This window comes from Danio rerio, chromosome 13, assembly GCF_052040795.2.
Source record: "Danio rerio strain M-AB ecotype USA chromosome 13, GRCz13ab, whole genome shotgun sequence".
NCBI classification, from domain to species: Eukaryota; Metazoa; Chordata; class Actinopteri; order Cypriniformes; family Danionidae; genus Danio; species Danio rerio.
In genome coordinates this window covers 45,714,884-45,736,343 of record NC_141033.1, presented here as the reverse complement: position 1 = coordinate 45,736,343, position 21,460 = coordinate 45,714,884, and the positions used below count along the sequence as shown (strand labels likewise).

The window sequence follows — 21,460 nt, the reverse complement described above, 5'->3', positions numbered from 1 at the left end:
AACAGTGTAATTTCAAACTACAGCTGATCAAATCATTAAGAAACAGTAGAGGTGTAAACCTACACTGGTCTCACGGTTGGGTTCGGTTATGACTATCATGTCATCGATTCGGTTCAATTTGATATCTCAGTGCATTGATGATGCTTTCCATACACAGTTTTATATTTTCTTCACAGCAATTCTTGCATTAAAATGTATGAATATATATTAGATTTAGTTGCTATTTGTAATACAATGTTGTAATTTAATACAAGCAGTCAGATATATAAACTGTACCTTTTAAAACTCAAGTACATGCACAGAACAAAACAATCATTTATAGTAAAAAAACTAATTTAAATATCCTGCTTGCTGCACGAGTCTTGTCTAGCAAGTTCTTACACCCCTGTGATTGATCAGGTGCTTAACAGCAAGGGCTGCAATTGGCTCTAATGCTCTGACGCTGTTCAACAATGAGTGGCACTGATAAACGGTAGTGGCGATCACAACTAATCCATGATAGATGCGGTGGAAAAAACTCTGCAGACACACGCTTGTGTCTGTATTTAGAAGTATCGCTGTAACAGCCGAGAGGAGAGGCAAAGTCACGCCAGCAGGTCAAAGGACCACAGTGAGATTGCGGTGCACCAAAGAAACAATTTATTTTGACACCCCTATTAAACAGATAAATTACTTTCGAAGTCGATCTCTCTCTTTTGTATGTTGTTGTGCTTTATTTATACCATAGTAATATTGTGATCTCCCAACTGCAATTGACTGTTGGCATTTCATGACGTTTAGTGTTATAATATTAAAATGTGAGCAAAATCAGCTGTTTTGTCATCACTTTATACATTACGCTAGAGAATCATTAAAACACTAGCTCTGAAAAGTGACGTTGGTGAATTAGCAACAGCTTCTGCTGTTCTGACATCAGCTGCAGATGTGAATGATTGGCAGAAGAAAGTAGTTCCTAAAACAAAAGGGTTTTGACAATGTGTTTGATTTTCTTTTTTATACACAATTATGTCGTCGAACTGTAAACGCAATATCACACTCATAGCAGTGTGATGTGGCTGTATATTATCACTGGTGGGACACTAAGCACGCCTCCCACCAATGCCGATATACAGCCACATAGCACTGCTACTCATGTGATATTGCTCGTATATAAGGATATGTGACTATCAATTTTAATAAAATAAAATTCTTGTTCTGACAAATGGGTAAAACAAAGAAAAGTGGTTTTAAAATGAATACTTTATTACAATTTTATCATTAAACATGCTAATGTGTCATCCTTTGAGTCTAAATATAAGATGTTTTTATTATATTTATTTCAACGCATCATTGCACTAAATAACTTTTAGTGAGTTTGCTTATTAAACTCATACAGATCTACATAATTTATTATAATTATTTGTTTTTTTTTATAACATTTTTTATATTTTATTTTGAAATTATGGGAACACAAAAAATAAGACGTAGATGATATATATAGCATATAACTGTGAGCATTAAACACAATACAAGAATACATGAGGTTGTTACAGGCCTGGCAATATGGAGAGGAAAAAGGGGGCAATGATCTCTCAGAAAGAATTGGAATTCACCCAAAACTGAAAATCCTTTCTATCAATCCTTTCTGAAAATCATTCTAGTCATTCTAACCTTCAGAACACAAATTTACCTATTTTTTTATTATGAAAAAGCAACTAAATTATGAAAATTGTGAAACAATAGTCCAGAGATTAGGTCCCCGCAACAGGTCAGAGTGTACCCGTATTCTCCCAAAATCCGTCACCCGATCTTGACCCCTTCTATGGAATTAAAACAGCCCCTCAGTTTTGACATCCTGGCACCGTTGTTAGATAATAATATTAATAATAACAATACCAACAACAAAAATAATAGTGAAAATAAAAAGGAGAAACTAAAGAATAAATGACAGAGGTATCCGAAAAATTATATAGATAAAACCAGATTCTACACCAAAAAAAGCAATCAACTATACATGTATTAAAGGTTATGCAAGGATAATATTAACCCAGCTCAAAATAAACGATTAAAAGAATAATAATAAACAGATAGATTGAGATATTCGAAATATTTATTTATTTAAATAAATATACATGCTAGGCTGAATTTATGTATAATTTATGTATAATATTCATATACTAAAATATATAATGAAATACTAAAATAATGTTGGACGCTGCTGAAGTTTCCAAGTTGTTAACATTCTAAGAAACTTTGATTGAAATGAATAACTGATTGACATTCTCCCACATATAATATATAAATTATGCCTCCCGTAAAGGCTGTATAGGTAGTCAGCTCACTAGGTTTTAGAAAAGAGCTTTAGATAAGTGCACAAACACAATCAATGCAAAAATGAGAGTCTCAGCTGCTGTACAGGAAGACGACTCATTTCATTCACCATTAACGTCAATCGAATCAAGATGTGACTCAAAAATCTGATCATATGATGTGTGCAACTCTACAAACAGCTGGACGTTGATCACATCACTTCATCTGCTGCTGTGAAGACTAAGAGGTTTTACCTGAAGAATGACAACTATTTTGGCTCAATGGTCATTAACAACATTACTATTATACGTCCATGGAGGAGATTCTGATGTATGTCTGTTTATATAGTTAAAATATCTGTCTGAATGGGTAACACTTCAGTTTAGGTAACTACTACTGGCTTATTATTAAGATATTATTTGTATATTAGTAGTAATAAAGAATGATCTTATTCCACATACCTAATCCTACCCAATACCTTAACCCAACTGCTACTTATTAATAAGCAGCTAATTAGCAGTTCATTGCGCTAATAGTTTTAGCTAATAGTTTGTTTACAGCCTGATTTGTGACTTAAATGTGTTACTGTCTAAATGTCATTGCATATTAAAACAGCAGATGTGTTGACGTCTTTACACATTTTATAAGCTCTTCACAATATCTCAAAATAATTAAAGAGTGTAAAAAGGATTTTTTTAAGTAAGTGGTTGCAAACAACTTATAAGAGCTGAATTATTTATCAACCAAATTAAAATTAGTAATGTTCAACTTAACTTGTTTGTTTAAATTAAACATATATAAACTGTTTGCCACAAAGTACCTTAAATCAAATAGTCAGTTTATGCACAAAAAAGCATGTTTACAGTAGCCTAATCCATAACAGTGTTTAGGATGTTTGGAAATTTCACTGCAATATCATTACATTTTTTTGTTTTGCTTCTGACTTAAAAATGACCAAGTAATCAGGACTAAATGTATTCTTTGTTTTGTTTTTTGTTTGTTTGTTATAAAGCACAATTCATAGTTCTGAATTGAGTGTACACTGTTGCTTTTTTCACACTCTAAGAATTGTCATGCACCCGGCACAGTACCCTGATTTACACCATTCCAAAAATGCAACGACAAGATACACATCATACACTTACATTCCTGCCACACTTCCGCATTTTAGTTTGAGTGATTTCATTATAAATAATATTGGTTTTAACATTGACTAGCTCCAGCTTCAACATGAGCTGCTCAGTTTCAGCCACCATTGTTTGTAGTAGCCTAAAGTCAAAGAAACGGCACAGTGGGAACATAGAAACTTAGGTTTAGGTAACACCGTTCAATCAGTGCAGAAGTGTAAATTAGCCTTTAATGTCTAAATGACAGTTTATGCTCAAATAATGTTATTTCGCTAGGATGTTGGTTTTTCCCATAGCAGCAAATTCATGCAATCTCATGAAATTCATGCATTGCAAAAAATGCTTTTCTTAGAGTTGTTTCTAGTCAAAATTTCTAAAAATTCTTAAATTAAAAGCATTTTTCAGACAAGTATACATTTCTCTCTTGTTTTCAGAAGTAATTTTTAAAAAAATAAGTAAGTTTTTTCTTAAAACTAGCTAAATAATCTACCAATGTGGTCAGCAAAATATTTTTATTTCAAAGCCAAAACAAGAATATTTAGCTGACCCCATTGCCAGATTATGTTAAGGAAACCCTCACTTAACTTCCACTTATTATTTTTTGAAAACAAGAATATGTTTGGCTTGTCTAAATTAAAAAATGCTTCTTAATTTAGGAACTTGTAGATATTTGCACTAGAAACAAGACAAAACCTTAAGTAAACATAGCATTGTTGCATTGTGAATGATACATACTAACTCATGAAATCTAAATAAAACATTTCTCAAACAGAGATTTACCATACAACATTATCCTAAACTTACAAGAAAAGAGTAAGTAAGAAAATTTTAGTTTTAGTTAGGTCAATTATTTGGGTTACGAGTGTTTAAATCTCAAAGTTGTTGAAAGTTGTACTGCTGACTTTCTACAACTCCTGAAGCATCACCATTGTTACTCTGTTATGGAATTGTTGGCAGTTTAGAGATCATCATGGTTACAGCACAGTGGAACATGACATCATAGAAAAAACATAGAAGACAGGTGATGTGTCCCAATTTGCCTACACTGTTAAAACTGCAGGGTTTCACACAATTCATTCATGTCATCCCAACACAAATGGTTTAAGTTAACATAACAAATTTAAGTGTACTAAACATAAGACAATTAAGTTTCCCAATAAGATCTCCAGAATTGTGTTGTTAAGTGTACTTTAAATAAGTAGTTTGAACAAGCATCAAAATATATATGTAAGTGTACATTTACATGTCCTACATTCCATAAGTATGTACTTTTTGTAGTTTGTTAACATGTCCAGTGCACAATATATTGTGGGTAATATCATCAGTTAGAGTACGCATGGATCCCCACTTCAAATTTCTTCCAAATATACACTACCTGACAAAAGTCTTGTCGCCTATCTATGTTTTAGGAACAACAAATAATAACTTGACTTTTAGTTGATCATTTGTTATCAGAAGTGGCTTATATGAAAAGCAAAGGCCTCTAGATCGCGCTTATTTTACCTAAATTAAACATGATCATGCCTTGATTTTAAATTATTTCATTAGGACAGTAAGGTCTGATGTTGCTTAGACAAAAGTCTTGTCACTTAACACACGGATCACACTTGTCACTTGGAACACACGAATCCTATTTTCGAATACTATTTAGGATGGACAGTATGTGAATTGGGATGCAGCAAATATAATGCTTCTTACAATCGAATAAAAACACTAGTAATATAGTACCATGTGCGATTTTTGTGATAGCTCTATTGCTGTTGGCTGAAATAAAAATGAGAATATTTTTATGCAGTAAACGAGAGTGAAGTGTACCTGTAATATACTAGTTCCTCTGGGAATGTTCTCCAGGACGCTGGTCTCATAGCTGTTCTGGAGAAATATAGGCCTGTTATCATTGACATCCAGCACCTCCACATAGACTGTAGCTGTGCCTGTCCTCCGGCCGCCCGCTGGACCGTTATCTACAGGAAAACCACAACAGCTAATACATGAAACCCTCAGTCAAAATAAAACACAACAGAAAGTTTAATGTTGTCAGTTGATCAGGATACTTGCATAAGGCTTGGTTACAGTTCTTGAGATATTTTAACATACTTTAAACAAAAAACATGTAAGTTTAAGGCACTCGAAAAATCTGTGAAGCAGTTAAAAAGCCTTTATTGGCATGCCTATTATTTATCCATGTCAATAAAGGCCTTTTAACTTTTTCACTTACTTTTTCCCCAGAGTGCCTAGGGTTTAAAATATTTTGTGTATCTTTATGAATCCTTTATCCAAAGAGCACCGACACATCAATTAGCCCTGAAGCACATTTTGTTTGATGACTTATAAGATTAGATTAGATTAGATTCAACTTTATTGTCATTACACATGTACAAGTACAATGCAACGAAATGCAGTTTAGGTCTAACCAGCAGTGCAATAGCAGCAAGTGCAGGATACAGGAATAAGTTATAAAGTGCAGTTATAGAAAACTATGGTGATATTTACAGATGGATGTACTATGAACATTATATACAGGTTGGATAAGCTATAAACAGATTTACAATATATGAATATATGTGCAGGTTGCTATTAATAATCAGTAGTGTGCAGATAGATAAACATGATTACAAGTGTATATGTTACAATATATGAATATATGTACAGGGATAGATAAACATGATTACAAGTGTATATGTTACAATATATGAATATATGTACAGGTTGCTATTAATAATCAGTAGTATGCAGATAAATAAGCATGATTACAAGTGTATATGTATAGTGGGTGTGTACATAATTACATATGCCCATATGCAGTGGGTATGCACAGTTCAATGTGGTGCAGTGAATGTGCAAATTTTAAATGTGCAAATGTTAAACAGTGCAGTTATTGCGAGGAGTTTAAGTTAGAGGAGAGTAGGGGGTGTATTGGGGGGGGCAAAAGAGTCAGTGGGGGGCAAAAGAGTCAGTGTGGGGCAGAGTTCAGGAGGGAGACAGCTCTGGGGAAAAAGCTGTTCCTCAGTCTGCTGGTTCAGCTTTATCCACTTGAAGTCAAAATTATTGTTTTTTTTTTTTTCAAATATTTCCCAAATGATGTTTAATAGAGCAATAAATATTTCATAGTATTTCCAATAATATTTTTTTCTTCTGGGGAAAGTCTTATTTACTTTACTTGGGCTAGAATAAAAGTTTTTAATTTATTATAATTTTTTAAGCATTTTAAGGTCAATATTATTAGAACTCCTAAGCTATATTTTTTTCGATTGTCTACAGGACCAACCATCATTATACAATGTCTTGCCTCATTACCCTAGTTAACCTAAATAAGCCTTTAAGAGTGCTTTCACACTTGGTTTAATTGCCTGGACTGAACCCAAGTTCGACTGTCCCCCCCTTGCCACCTTCTCAGCTGGTTTATGTTCACAACGTCTTTTTTTCCTTTCGAACCCTGATACACTTACGTCACCAAGCTGCTCTTTTAGTTAGAGCTGTTGTTAGGTGACAGCAACGAAAGCAAAGCACCAATATGGAGACATCTGCATATCATGATCATTCTGCTTTTACTGAATCTATTGTACTTTATATTCTTATGCATTCTAATATTTATTATATTTGATATCTCCAGGTTTTCCAAAACAATGGAACCCTGATAGCAACATAAAAACACAACACAGCATGTATGATTCACATCTTCACTGGTGTTTCATGGAAATGCTAGTCATCTTTAAATAAACACTATTTGTGGCAAAGCAACAGCACATCACATGTCTGTGCTAAAACTGGTCTCAGCCGCATTTTTAAGACACACAGTAGACAAACACTGGCAGAACTTGCTCACAACATGATAATAGTGTACAATGTATTAAAATGTTGTTGAAAAGGTAATGCAACTTGCTAATGTCATTATAAATAATATAGTTAAAGGGATAGTTTACCTAAGGCCTATAGCCAAAGGGGGGGTGGTTCGGGTGGTTCAAAAGACCCACCTCTCACTGACAAAGGTCCAGAATTTGTCCCATACATGAGCTCATTTGTCCTATTTTCAGAGATAGGAAGTAAGTACAAAAGTAGATTTTTCTGGCCTCAGTACTACACCCCAATATTTAGTTTTCTTCTGACAACTTTTAACTTTTACTCCTGACATTTTAACACAAATATTTGTAATTTCTACTCTTTACATTTTTAAATCGGGCTCGTTATTTTTATTTTCCTCTGAGAAAATGGGTTGATGGTTGCATAGCAACCTATGAAACACCCCCCTCCCCCCGCAGTGAAATTGTCAAGCACAGACTGGTCCGGGGTAATAAAGGTTGAGAATCACCGCCCTAGCTGACCAAAAATGGATGAACTTGTAATCTGTCCTCCACAAAATAGACAGAGTAGTAAATTGTAATAGCCAATTTTATTTTTCCTCTTATACCCCAGTGTGAATACTGATATTTTTTGTTATTGAATTTTAAATAGGAGAAAATTAAAGGCCAAAGGCTTACATTTTTCAGTTTCAAATGGCCTGCTGATGTTTTGCTTTTATATTTTACATTAGGCAATAAGTAATTTATTTAATCATTCATTCATTTTCTTTTAAGCTCAATCCTTTTATTAATCTGGGGTCTCCACAGAGGAATGAACCGCCAACTTATCAAGCACATGTTTTACGCAGCGAATGCCCTTCCAGCTGCAACCATCTCTGGAAAACATTAGGCCATAATTTGTGCATAAACATATCTAGATATTGTTGATTTATTTTGTCATCATTACTGCAAACTTATATGAGCAATTATATAATTAATTGTGGAGGGGGGCCTTACAATATTTTCTGGGGAAAAAGGGGGTCAAAAGGTTGGGAACCACTGGTGTACTGTACTACTCTAATTTTTCAATCTAATACTGTGGGAAAAAAACTTTAACAATGTGTTTATTTTGTCAACGTTTGTACAGTAAGAAATAAAGCAATTAAATACTTTATGAATACGGTACTCGTTTATTGATGTGTTTACAACGAGTTCACATTTCCTAGTAGCCTATAGAATTTACACTGGTTTATAGTTTTAACTTGTATATACACAGCAGTCTTCATTTAAATTTGTAAGATGAATTGTTGCTGGATAAATATTTTAGAACATAAATTATTTATACAAGGTGATTTATGACTAAAAATATAATGCAAAGGATCAGGAATTTATCACATGAAAATATATATCATGCAAAAATGCATTAACAGCATTATTAACTTTATCTGTTAAATAAAATATACTCTGAAAACAAACAGACAAAAAAATAGTAAAATACTCTAAAAATATTTTGTAGTCAAATACATTCAATTTTGTTTATTTAATCAAAAGAAAAAATACCTGAAATATGTTTTAGACAAAACAAAGTGTTAAATTTAAGACATTTATTAGTTAAAAAAAAAAGGCCTACAGAATTACGTTTTGGAGGATATGAACGAGTATGGCATTTATTGTTCTTAACAACCATATAGTATATTTTAGTTTTGTGTCCAATACTGTAGTGCAATCTTGCTTGACTACTTACTTGGCTATTGCTGAAAACTGAAAACAAAATTTTCACGAAAACCAATAGAAATGTAGGTCATTTTGTATTGATGTACATTTCATGTGCAGTGTAGTTAACCACGTGAACTAAAACAGGTAGTAATGAATACTTTTTACTTAAATACATATTTCAAACCATACTTCTTTACTTTTACTTGAGTTGAAAAGTATAGTCTTTTAGTATAGACTTTTACAGAGTCTCTGTAGTTCTACTTGAGTAAAGGATGTGTGTACTTTTGCCTTTCTGCCTATTTTGACTGCTACGCCATAAAAAATTGTAAAAATAGCCCATAAAAAAAGGCTTTAAGACCAAGCGGAATCATGTGTTGGCTGTTGGTACAGAATTTGGGACACCGAATTTAGTACACCGTGACTTCCCTTTCAGAGTCACGCTGTGCCAAATTCGGCGTCACCAAATTCTGACTGAGGAAAGTTGAATGTTGGCCAGCACATTCAACTTTCATCAGTTAGTATTTAGTGACGGTTTGATATTTGACAATAGGCTAAATGAAAATAATCATATTTCTTTATTCTAAATCTTTAGAAAATGTTTTTGGTACAACAAAAAGTGTGGTTATGATGGCCATCCAACAAGATAATCCAGCAAAAAATTGTGCTTAAAAAGTCACTAAAATGCAGTATTTAAACCCCATAATCATATAGAAAATAAGGTGAATTTACTCAGCCAGCACTTTAAGAGTTTCATTTTTTATGTTGAACACAAAAGAAGATATTTTGAATAATGTTGAAAACCTGTAACCATTGACTTCCATAGATGAAAGTCAGTGGTTACAGGTTTTCGGCTTTCTTCAAAGTGTCATCTTTTATTGTCAACAGAAGAAATACAGTCTTAAAAGTTTGAAACCACTTGAGTGTGAGTAAATAATGAGTTAGCTTTCATTTTTTGGACAAACTATCCCTTTAAATCTATATTTTTTATGTAAACTGAGTTGTAAGAGGGTTTTTGTGTGAAACTCTGTAAATATTGTAAGATTTCTGCTTCAGTCATAATTAAAAGCTCATAAAATAAGCATAATAATAAACCTGACCTAATATTTCTTATCACTGAAAAACATGGGCAGCATATTTCACAGAAGCTGATTAAACTGGTATTAAAACAGCTGCTGTATTTCTGAAGGCTGCATAACGTAACAGGAAACCACAACAACGTGTTTCAACTACATGACATGCAGACAGGAAGCTGCAAAAAGATTGTACCACATGTGCACAACCATATGCATAACCATTTGTTTTACCATCTATAGGAAACTTACCGATGGCTTCGATCACTAGCCTGTACGAGGCCTGAGTCTCGCGGTCCAGGCCCACCACGGTTCGCACCACACCAGTGCGGAAGCCAACACTGAACTTTCCATCCTGGTTCCCTGCTATTGGGGCACAAAAAACACAAGTTCAGCTATCACTGAAACAAACCTCAGTGCAGTAACTTTGAATGTTTGAACTTCGAATAATTATGTGGTAATAAATAAGCATTAATACATAGAATATACGAATGTTTGATAAAATTATGACTATATTTTTTTAAGAATCTTAAAAATATTAATATAATGCTATTGAAATTATTTATTTATATAGCACATTTAATACACAATGGTAATTCAAAGTGCTTTACACTGCCTGACAAAAGCCTTGTCGCCTATCCTAGTTTTAGCAACAACAAATAATAACTTGACTTCTAGTAGATCATTTGATATCAGAAGTGGCTTCTGGTAGATTACGCTTATTTTACCAAAAGAAATTATGACCATGCCTTGATTTTTCATTATTTAATTAGGACAGTAAGGTCTTTGCACTTAACAGAAATAATGTCCAGTATAGAATATAAAGTCATGGTGCAGTGGAAAAAGAACTGATATTGTGTATGACTCCCATGAGCTTGGAGGACTGCATCCATACATCTCTGCAATGACTCAAATAACTTATTAATAAAGTCATCTGGAATGGCAAAGAACATGTTCTTGCAGGACTTCCAGAGATTAATGCCTCCATCTTACCCCAGACATGCTCAATAACGTTCATCTCTGATGACAGGGCTGGCCAATCTAGGAACATCTTGACCTTTGCTTTGCAGGCTGAAGTATGAGCAGTGCTATCCTGATAAAGAAATTGCCCTCTCCTGTGGTTTGTAATGTAATGGGCAGCACAAATGTCTTGATACCTCAGGCTGTTCATGTTGCCATCCACTCTGCAGATCTCTTGCATGCCCCTATACTGAATGCAACCCCAAACCATGATTTTTCCTTCACCAAACTTGACTGACTTATGTGTGAATCTTGGGTCCATGCGAGTTCCAGCAGGTCTTCTGCAGTATTTGTGATGATTGGGATGCAGCTCAACAGATGATTCATCGGAAAAATCAACCTATTGACACTTTTCCAAATGATCAACTAGAAGTCAAATTATTATTTGTTGCTTTTACAACTGAGATTGCTAACAAAACTTATCAAGTAGTGTACATGAACAGGATTTAAAGAAGGGTCTGAGACCCGGTGGTTGAGGACCACTGATTTACAGTACATGACTGGACCAAGTCTGGTTTTCAGACAAGAGCCAAACATGGACCATATCTGGGCCAAGTCTCAGATATGTTGGTGTGCAATGAAATTAATAAACCCATGAAGCATTGTGCTTTAGGTGGGCTTTGGACATGCATTTTCTTACAGCGATTGGATTGGTAGAATTTTTTTCTTTACTCAAAAACAATTTAAATGTTGGTCAAGATTTGGTCAAAACCAAACTTACATGGCCCACATATTAAATTCTAACATCTAGGCCACATGCTACATCTGACATCTGGCCCAAGCCTTGTGTGCTGCCATAAAGACAGATATTATTATATTATATTATATTATATTATATTATATTATATTATATTATATTATATTATATTATATTATATTATATTATATTATAAATGTAGATCTTTAAATGTATATTTTCTTTGTTCCTTAATGGTACACAAGGACTCTGGCAGGAGTTACACAAATACTCTGTAAATTTGCTCTCACTCTACTGACACATTTTACTCTGAACGCTGAAAATAGAACAAAAAGAACTATTTTTGAGTAAAAAAAACTATAACTAGTTTTTCTGTGTGCCACCTCTGCCAAACCCGGGCCAACATGCTGTATGCTAGTGCTTGAGGAATGCCTGCTGTGCCAGCTTTATGCCAAATCTGGGCCAGAATTCATTGCTACATGGGTAGTGTTCCTGTTGTAGCACAGTACTGTATGATCAGCGGACTCAGATTTCACCGGAAATACTATACATCATCCGCCGCCATGCATAAAACATAAAACATAAAACAAAATCATTCAATCATTCATTCATTTTCTTTTTGGCTTAGTCTCTTTATTAATCTGGAGTCACCACAGCGGAATGAACCGCCAACTAATCCAGCATATGTTTTACACAGCGGATGACCTTCCCAACACAAATCAATTAAGTTAACTTAATTGTTTTGCTAAATTTAAGTGGATTCAACATAAAACATTTAGGTTGTCTCAAAACAACTTAAGAATTGTGTTGTTTCAGCAGCTCATTTCAAATAAGCAAATTCAACAAGGAGCAAAGTAATTTTTGGAGTGTAGATTTTGGACACATCTGCTCACAGTGAGTCCCAAGCCAAAATTGCAAAGTGTTGCTGTGTCAGCAAAAAACCCATTTACACACCCTGACCTGTGACCTCCTGAACTGACCTGTGATAAAATAGCTGAGCTCTGCATTTAGACCCGCGTCATTATCCGTGCAGTTGAGTCTGACCACCAGATAATCACGGGGTACGCTCTCCTCCAGAGACACGTTATAAACACTGGGGAAGAAAGTGGGCGTCTCATCATTCACGTCCAAAACTGCACACAGAAAGAGTGGAAAACATTACGATTATTCAGGATTTGCATAAAAACACGTGTGGGCCGTGATTTTGCAGTGCTTACCTGTGATAGTGAGAGTGCTTGTGGACGTGCGGGGAAACTGGCCTGCGTCATATGCAATAATCCTCAGATAATACTGGCCAATCTGCTCCCGGTCCAGCACTACTGTGGACACAAGGATTCCTGTGGTGATGTTAAGCCTGAAGTCCAGCCTCGGCATGCCCATCTGAAGGGCCATTGTTACAGCACCATTGGCTGCTTCGTCGGGGTCCTGCACTTGCACCTGAGGGAGGAAACCAGCAGAGGGCATCAGCACACAGCATGCTTTTGTTACAGAGAGAGTAAAACAGGGGTTTCCAAACTTTTCAGCCCCAATATAACAATTTCAGAGACTAGTGACCTTCACTATCCTCAGAGGTGGATATAAACAAACAAACATTGCACAAAACGACTCGCACACACCAATAGGAAGTAGCTATTTTACAACACAAAAAATTTGTCATTATTCATTGAATTTAATAATAATCTCACTTTATGAGAATGGTTGGCACAATGTTTACAGCACAAGACTATTCATTGTTTAACTTTGAGACCTCCACTTTGAGATCTTTCTTTATGTTCAGTCGTGGCCTTTATTTATATGTGCGAGTGCCGTAAAGGTGTCAAAGTTTAACATTGTGCTGTAAAATCAATCTGCTGCAACTAATCCTATTGCTGTGTTGTTAATAATAACCCAAAGGTTCACAATCCAATAGAGAAGAAATGTAAAGGCTGATGTTTTTTATGTGCATGTTGTTTTTTACGTAACTATTAAATACTATTTTGATCTTTTGTAGGTTATGGATAAAATATGATAACTGTAGTAGTTTAATAACATACTGTATATGATATTTTTGGAAATCACCAAGCGAACCCCCTAATTGTCTCGCGACCCCACTTTGGGAATCACTGCAGTAAAACAACAAGCCAACTGTGCAGTCATCTGGGCAATACGCTGTGCTCAATTGGAATTCTTTTGACACTGTAGTTATGTTAAAAATCTGTAGAACAATGCTTCTGGGCATCTGAAACACGGTATTTCTATATGGAGTTTGCATGTTCTCCCCGTGTTGGCGTGGGTTTCCTCTGAGTGCTCCGGTTTCACCCACAGTCCAAAGACATGCGCTATAGGAGGATTGAATAAACTAAATTGGCCGCAGTGTGAGTCAGTGTGAATGAGTGTGTGTGGATGTTTTCCAGTACTGGGTTGCAGCTGGAAGAGCATTCGCTGTGTAAAACATGTGCTGGATAAGCTGGCGTATCATTCCGCTGTGGTGACTCCTGATGAATGAAGTGACTAAGCCGAATGAGAATGAATGAATGAATGAATGATGCTTCTGTTTATCAAAGAAAAAATGACTTTTTAATGACTAATAATGGCAGTTGTTATTAATTTATCTATTTTTAAAATTAAGTTTCATATTTACAAGTGTACATTTTCTAACAATAAAACAAAAAAAAAAACAGTGTTTCAGTATTTAGAAATTACTTCAGAACTATATATATATATATATATATATATATATATATATATTTCCCAAACGATGTTTAACAGAGCAAGAAAAGTTTCACAGTATGTCTAATAATATTTTTCTTCAGGAGAAAGTCTTATTTGCTTTATTTCGACTAGAATAATAAATGAGTTATTAAAACTATCATGTTTAGAAATGCTTTGAAAAAAATCTTCTCTCCATTAAATAGAAAATGAATGAAAAATAAACAGAGGGCAACTAATTAAGGGGGGCTAATAATTCTGACTTCAAGTGTATGCATATACAAGTTCAGATGCAAAAACCTCTAAATGCCATCTGAAATCTTCTTCCAAAATTAACATTTTTATCAGGCTCCTGTTTGTAAGTTCAGTAATTTCACTTTTATAGCAAAGGATAAATGATTTTCATGTTTTTTAAAAGTGAAATAACAAAACATAAACAGGAGGCTTAGAAAAATTTTAATTTTTGATGGAAATTTCAGACGGCACTTTTTTCCAGCAGGTTTTTTCTCTTCATATATATATATATATATATATATATATATATATATATATATATATATATATATATATATTCTTATAATTCTTCACATTTAGTTTAAAGAAAGAAACAACATTTTATTCAGAATTTCTTTAATGTTTTTTCTTTCTTGAATCTCTCTGAATTTATTTGATTAAATGTGATTGTCTTTTGATTTGAATGTTTAAAGGTAGATTATTCCAGTGATATTTCATTATTACGCCAGTCTTCAGTTCTAATGTGCAAATCTAATATGCTGATTTGGTGTTTATTATGTTTATTAATATTGAAAACAATTGCTTTACAGAATAATTTGTGGAAACTGGGATAGATTTCTTTTCCTTAGGAATTCTCTGATGAAAGTTCAACAAAAACTGGTGTAACTGAGCTGACAGTATAACACAGTGATTAATGTTACATTGAAATTATTAGCAAGGTTTTTATTTATTAATATTGCAAAATAAAACTCTAGATTAGTAATAATGCTTTTATAATTCATTATTCATTCATTCATTTATTCATTTATTCATTCATTCATTGTCTTTTCGGGTTAGTCCCTTTATTAATCTGGGGTCGCCACAGCGGAATGAACTGCGAAATTATCCAGCATGTGTTTTACGCAACGGATGCCCTTCCAGCTGCAACCCATCTCTGGGAAACATCCATACACACTCATTCACACTCATACACTACGGACAATTTAGCCAACCCAATTCACCTGTACCGCATGTCTTTGAACCCTGGGGGAAACCGGAGCACCAAGAGGAAACCCACGCGAACGCAGGAAGATACTGTACGTTAATATCTCAAATCTATTACTTTCGAAAGTGTGGTGATGATCATCTGTATTTTTGAGTGGTCTAAATATAAAATATACAGTTAAGGTCAAATTTATTAGCCCTCATGTGGAATATTTATTCTTTTTTTAAATTATATTTAATAAATTAAGGACATTTTCACAGTATTTCCTATAACAGAAATATTAGTTTGTACATATAATATAATCGTTTTTATTTTTAAGGTCAATAATATTATCCCCCTTAAGCAATTTTAAGTAATTTTTCGATTGCAACAGAATAAACCACTGTTATACAATAACCTGTTAAATTAAACTAACTTAATTAACCTAATTAACCTAGTTAAGCCTTTAAATTGCACTTCAATCTGAATACTATCTTGAAAAACATCTGCCAAAATATTATCTACTGTCATAATGACAACCATATAAGAAATTAGATATTAGAAATGCAGCATTAAAACTATTATGGCTTCTAAATCTTTTCTTCCTTAAACAGAAATGGGGAAAAATGTAAAATAATTCAACTGTACATCAGGAAATGGGTCTATTTTGCTCTTGCATTATTAAACATATCATTGGTCCATGCACAAACGTCAGCCAGTCAAATGCTCACCCTGAACACAGACGATCCAATAGGAAGTCCCTCAGGCACCTCAGCGACAAACGGGAGGTTGAGAAAGGCTGGGTCGTTATCATTCAGGTCAAGGAGGTTCACAAACACTGTAGCGCTGGCAGAAGAGCGCAGTGGAGGAGTCCCGCCTGAGGAGGGCAGCACAGACACCAAAAAACTCACAAAACTCATCGGAATTCTCCAGTCATTACATCCACTGAGGGAGAAGCAATTCTCAACACTGAAATGTCAGTTTATATTGTCAAACACAACTCAGACTAATGCTCAAAACACAGTAAGAGAGGGAGAAACAAAGTCTGAGAAGACAGACGAGACAAATGGTGTGTTTGGAATGGAGTGCAGGCTTACTATCTGGTGAATACTGCACAGCTTACAGTATACAAAGTACGCACATTTTATACAGGAATACAAATATCTGCTAAATAATAAACATAATGGAACATTATAATTAATGCTTATTTCAGAATCTAGAACTAAATGCTTTTTAATCAAAAAATATGTTTGGTGTTTGTTTAAAATACTTATTTAAAATGAGCTGAAACAACATGATTCTTGATTTTTTGGGGGGAGAGCCTAATTGTTTTTTTTTCAATAAACTTAAAGTTGTAAAAACTAATAAGTCAACTTAATTCCAGCACAGATTGATTGTGTGGAACCCAGCATTTTTGTACAGTGCTGATTTTGTTTTAAATGTCTCCAAAATTGAAAGTTTAGTGAAATAACACACATGACAATTAAAAACGGTACATGTTTAAGGTTTGTGCCTTCATACCTGCTTGTGTATTAAGTACCTTTAGGTATTTAAAAACACTTCTTGTAAAGCTTATCTATGAAGCTTGAGTACACAAGTAGAAACTTTGTTAACACTAAAAGTCACAATTCACAATATTAACTACTGGCTTTTTTTCCTGGCAACTAATAAGATATTATTTGTTTATTAGGAGTTATAAAGCATGATCTTATTCTACATGCCTAATCCTGTCCAAACCTTACTAACTATTAATAAGCAGCCAATTAGTAGTTTATTAAGCTAATGGTCTTAATTAATGATTTGCTAATAGTGAGATTAAGGCACAGTGGCTCAGTGGTTAGCACGGTCGCCTCACAACAAGAAACATTAAAAAGGGGTTAAAAAACTATTTAAAAAAAAATTAAAAAGGTAGAATCATTGGTAATAATACTGTAAAAAAAAAAAAAACAATACCATATTAAAATGTTTTACGATAAATGCAGAACTCTCCACTACATTTGCTCTAGATCCTTCCAGTGGGTTTACAAGGATGAGGCTGTCGACATCTCTAAATGTCTCTGCACATTCCTGATATTTAATAAACACAAAAAAAAAAAAAAAACAGAAATGGTGAGGAGAAGGTGTCTGTTAATAACTCTCACCAAACCTTTTTCCTGATTTTTCTGAATAAAATGCCTACTTACTACTTTCGATCAGCTTGGAGTAAAAATGTTAAAAAAAAAAAAAAAAAAAAAAAAAAACAGTCGCAACTTCCAGTTCATGCAGACTTTAAAGTCATTAAAGGTGTGCGGTAGACTGTAAAAGTGTCTTTATTTAGTCCTCAGCGAGCGATTGTGAGACAGCTGAGAGTAACTTACGGTCAGTGGCGGAGATAATGATGGTCCTCATAAGCTGAGCGGAGCGAGGGTCTTGGCTTTCTCTGTCCAGCACGGCCCCGCTGGTGCGGATCTTTCCGGTGTTGCGGTTGATGGTGTAAAAGGGGTTTTCTGGATTTATAGAATAAACCACCGTCCCATTATCACCATAATCAGGGTCCACAGCAAACACCTGCACACAGAAACAGAAGATATACGAGTCAAAACAGAGTCCCAAGGTGGAGAAATTAAATCACACCAACTCTTCCCTAGAATGGCATGATGGGAGATTTATGCATGGGACATAACTGTCGAAAACCTTGGCTGTTGCTTTTTCTTTTTTTAAAGAGCCAATCAATTATTCAGAGTGCTGGTGGAGAAGCACTGAAAATCACTTAATTGGTCATTAGAGAACAGAGGTTTTGTAGGTGTTTAATTATTGAAAGAGGAAGGACCAGACGACTGTGTTCTCCATTGATTAGAGGGAGTTTAAATGGAGGATGTAGAGCACGGGTCTAATGTAAACTTTATCTAATTGATTTGAACTTTGAGGGAGATTTCACACATGCGTTCATTCAGGCTTGTTTACGGGCCAATTTAAAGGTGATTTGCAGTGTTACAACAAGCCGACTTGTTCCAGCTTAGTGTGCAGACTAGGTCAAACTCACTGTGGCGTTTATTGCTCAATATGATCTTATCAAAACACAGCAAAAAAAAAAATAAAAATAATAATAATAAAATAGACAGATATTTAGAAAAAAGTTCACACTGCTTTTGTCCAATCAGGTTTTCGGCAGGTTTCTTTAAGTCAAATTTAATACTTTTTAAGACCCTTTTAAGAGCATTATGAATAAAATTGTAGACTTATACAAGGCTAAACACTAAGGATTTTTAAAATGTAAGATCATGTAAGAGGATGTGTTGCTTAAGTTTTCTTCCTAATTAGGGAATTTAATTTGAAGAATTTATTGTAAAAATATATAACAGCTATCGCGATTAATATATATATATATATATATATATATATATATATATATATATATATATATATATATATATATATATATATATATATATATAGTTGAAGCCAGAATTATTAGCCCCCTGAATGTAAATTTTATCTTTGCCTTGATGACAGTAAATAATATTTAAGACACTTCTATACAGCTTAATGTGACATTAAAAAAGCTTAACTAGGTTAATTAGGTTAACTAGGCAGGTTAGGATAATTAGGCAAGTTATTCTATAACGATGGTTTGTTCTGTACACTATTGAAAATAATTGAGCATAAAGGGGCCAATAATTTTGTCCCAAAAATAGTTTAAAAAAATTCAAAACTGCTTTTATTCTAGCCGAAATAAAACAAATAAGACTTTTTCTAGAAGAAAAAATATTATCAGACATACTGTGAAAATTTCGTTGCTCTGTTAAACATCATTTGGGAAATATTTAAAAAAGAAGAAAACATAAAGCAGAATGTTCTCTTATATGTCCTGATAATTTTTTTTTTCTTTCGCATATTTAAATACTCCACATATTTAACAACAAAGATTTTAGTAATAAGCTTTGGCTGCTTTCTCTTCAAAATGCTTTTTATGTGCCCTTGAACCGTTGTTTCATAAGATCTTTGTGAATGTTTTATTTCATCTGTAAAGGCTTTATTGTGTTTTTAATAATTGTAACATTATTCTACTCAAAGCACCGGTCACGGTCTTTTTGTTAGATCAATTCCATGAGATCAATTTGCCGAGCCTAATAATTAGATACAAAAGAGGTGTAATTACATTATTTAATTACTTTAGATGTTCAAAAATACTCGTTAAACTGACTTTATAAAAACGGCATGTTAAAACTAAACAGAATAAAGTGTAAAGGCTTAAAGTTGATAGCAAAAAAAATATATATATCTTTAAACTTATTAGCCAAAGAATAAAGTAACATATACCTAAAGTGTATTTAATTGATATGGTACTTTTAATAAGATTTGTATGTTTATTATGAAATGTAAATCGCGGAAATTCTGCAATAGGTAGCCTATCTTCCGCGAACATTAAGAGAAAGCCAGTGTACCGTACGTACAGATCCTTCCTCATAAGAGAAGTGGTGGAAAATAGACAAAAGAAACATGTGTGACTGGGAATTTGACTGGAAACACACTCCAGGTGTGACTGGGAATGTCTCACTTGTCCACCTGTAATCAGATTGACAAAATCGCATCTTAATAGCGTTAGAAAGTATAAACAGCATGCACATGATCTCTGTCTGTCTGCCTGCCAACCTGTCACTGCTGATTTAGTGGAGGAACTAAAAAATCTAACATGGCAAAACTGATGAAGATTTGGACAAAAAGTATTGCGCTGCAAAGAGCAAAACTAGTTCAAACTTAGGCCTACCTTAGCAAATGACCATCGAATAAGTGGGATAATCAAGGGCTTGTCTAGTGTTAAAGAATTTTAATGCACTTCGTCATGTGGTCGTGTGGCCCTTTGCAATTAAAAAACATCTTATGACACCTTATGTAAATTAGTTATGTTAAAAAATATACAAAATCTGTCACTGGGGTGGTAACTTTCAAAAATACACATTTTACCATATTTTGTCCTATTAATGGGGCTTTGCAATAAAAACTGGCAGCTAAATTGCATATTTTAGCACATAAAAGTACCTCCTGAAATGGTAGCATCCCAGTCACAGACAAAAGAAAAAATCTATGTAATCTATGTATGTATAAATATTTGATAAAAGGAGTTGAAGTAAAGGAGTGTGAGTGAGTACATAACATCAAAATAAAAGGTTAAGTATTACTTTAAAGAGTTGATCGATAAGTAAACTAATAGACAACAACATTTGAGGTGATTTAGTTTTTACATCCACAGTTCTGTGATTTAAAGGATCTGTCTATTTGATCCTCTGTTCTGCTCCTGATTGTCTGCACGGTGTCCAGCAGGGTAATCAAGTGTGCGCTTGACTCTAGGCTACATTTTAATTAGTCATCGGAAACCTCTAGCCTAATGGCGTTCAGTACCTGCTTATTAATTAACAGACAATCAGGAGCATATTTAGCCGAATACAGATCCAGCATAAAACATCTAAACATTTACAAGCAAAGCCAACCATTCAGGGCTTTTAGAGGCCTGACCACATTTAACTTGAACACACAACAGTCATGGACACAAACTGTCCATTTCCTTTTTAACATTTGAGCGCTGTTGAGCACGTTCTTTAACAGTGCAGTTTGTCCCTGTGTTCACCTGCTCAACAGAAATGACTGTATTTGGCAGTGAAGGTCATCAGTTCACCAAACTCATTGCTGTTTACTGAGTGTACAGGGACACTAAAGCATTTCAAAGCTTCATCAACGGATTGCTTGTATGTTAGCTTATAGACAAATCATCTTTGTGGCTTTAAAATGCTCCAGTGTCCCTGTGTCTGTGGTTACACTCAGGCTGATTTGTTTGCTCTAACAGCAAAATTACACATAAAAAAATTGATACATGTAAAAAAGCATAACATGATCCCTTT

The 21,460-nt window shown here is 34.1% G+C and overlaps 1 protein-coding gene across 2 annotated transcripts in view; it reads right to left on the bottom strand.

The window, feature by feature from the left end:
* The window catches only part of cdh23 (cadherin-related 23), a 495,141-nt gene that overhangs the window by 128,956 nt on the left and 344,725 nt on the right, over window positions 1-21,460 (bottom strand). For both annotated transcript variants that reach the window (XM_087277778.1, NM_214809.1), the window contains 6 exon segments: window positions 17,942-18,131; window positions 16,316-16,461; window positions 12,916-13,135; window positions 12,679-12,831; window positions 10,234-10,347; window positions 5,232-5,380 (listed from right to left, as the gene is read on the bottom strand). In XM_087277778.1, the coding sequence (XP_087133904.1) occupies window positions 5,232-5,380; window positions 10,234-10,347; window positions 12,679-12,831; window positions 12,916-13,135; window positions 16,316-16,461; window positions 17,942-18,131 (972 nt within the window).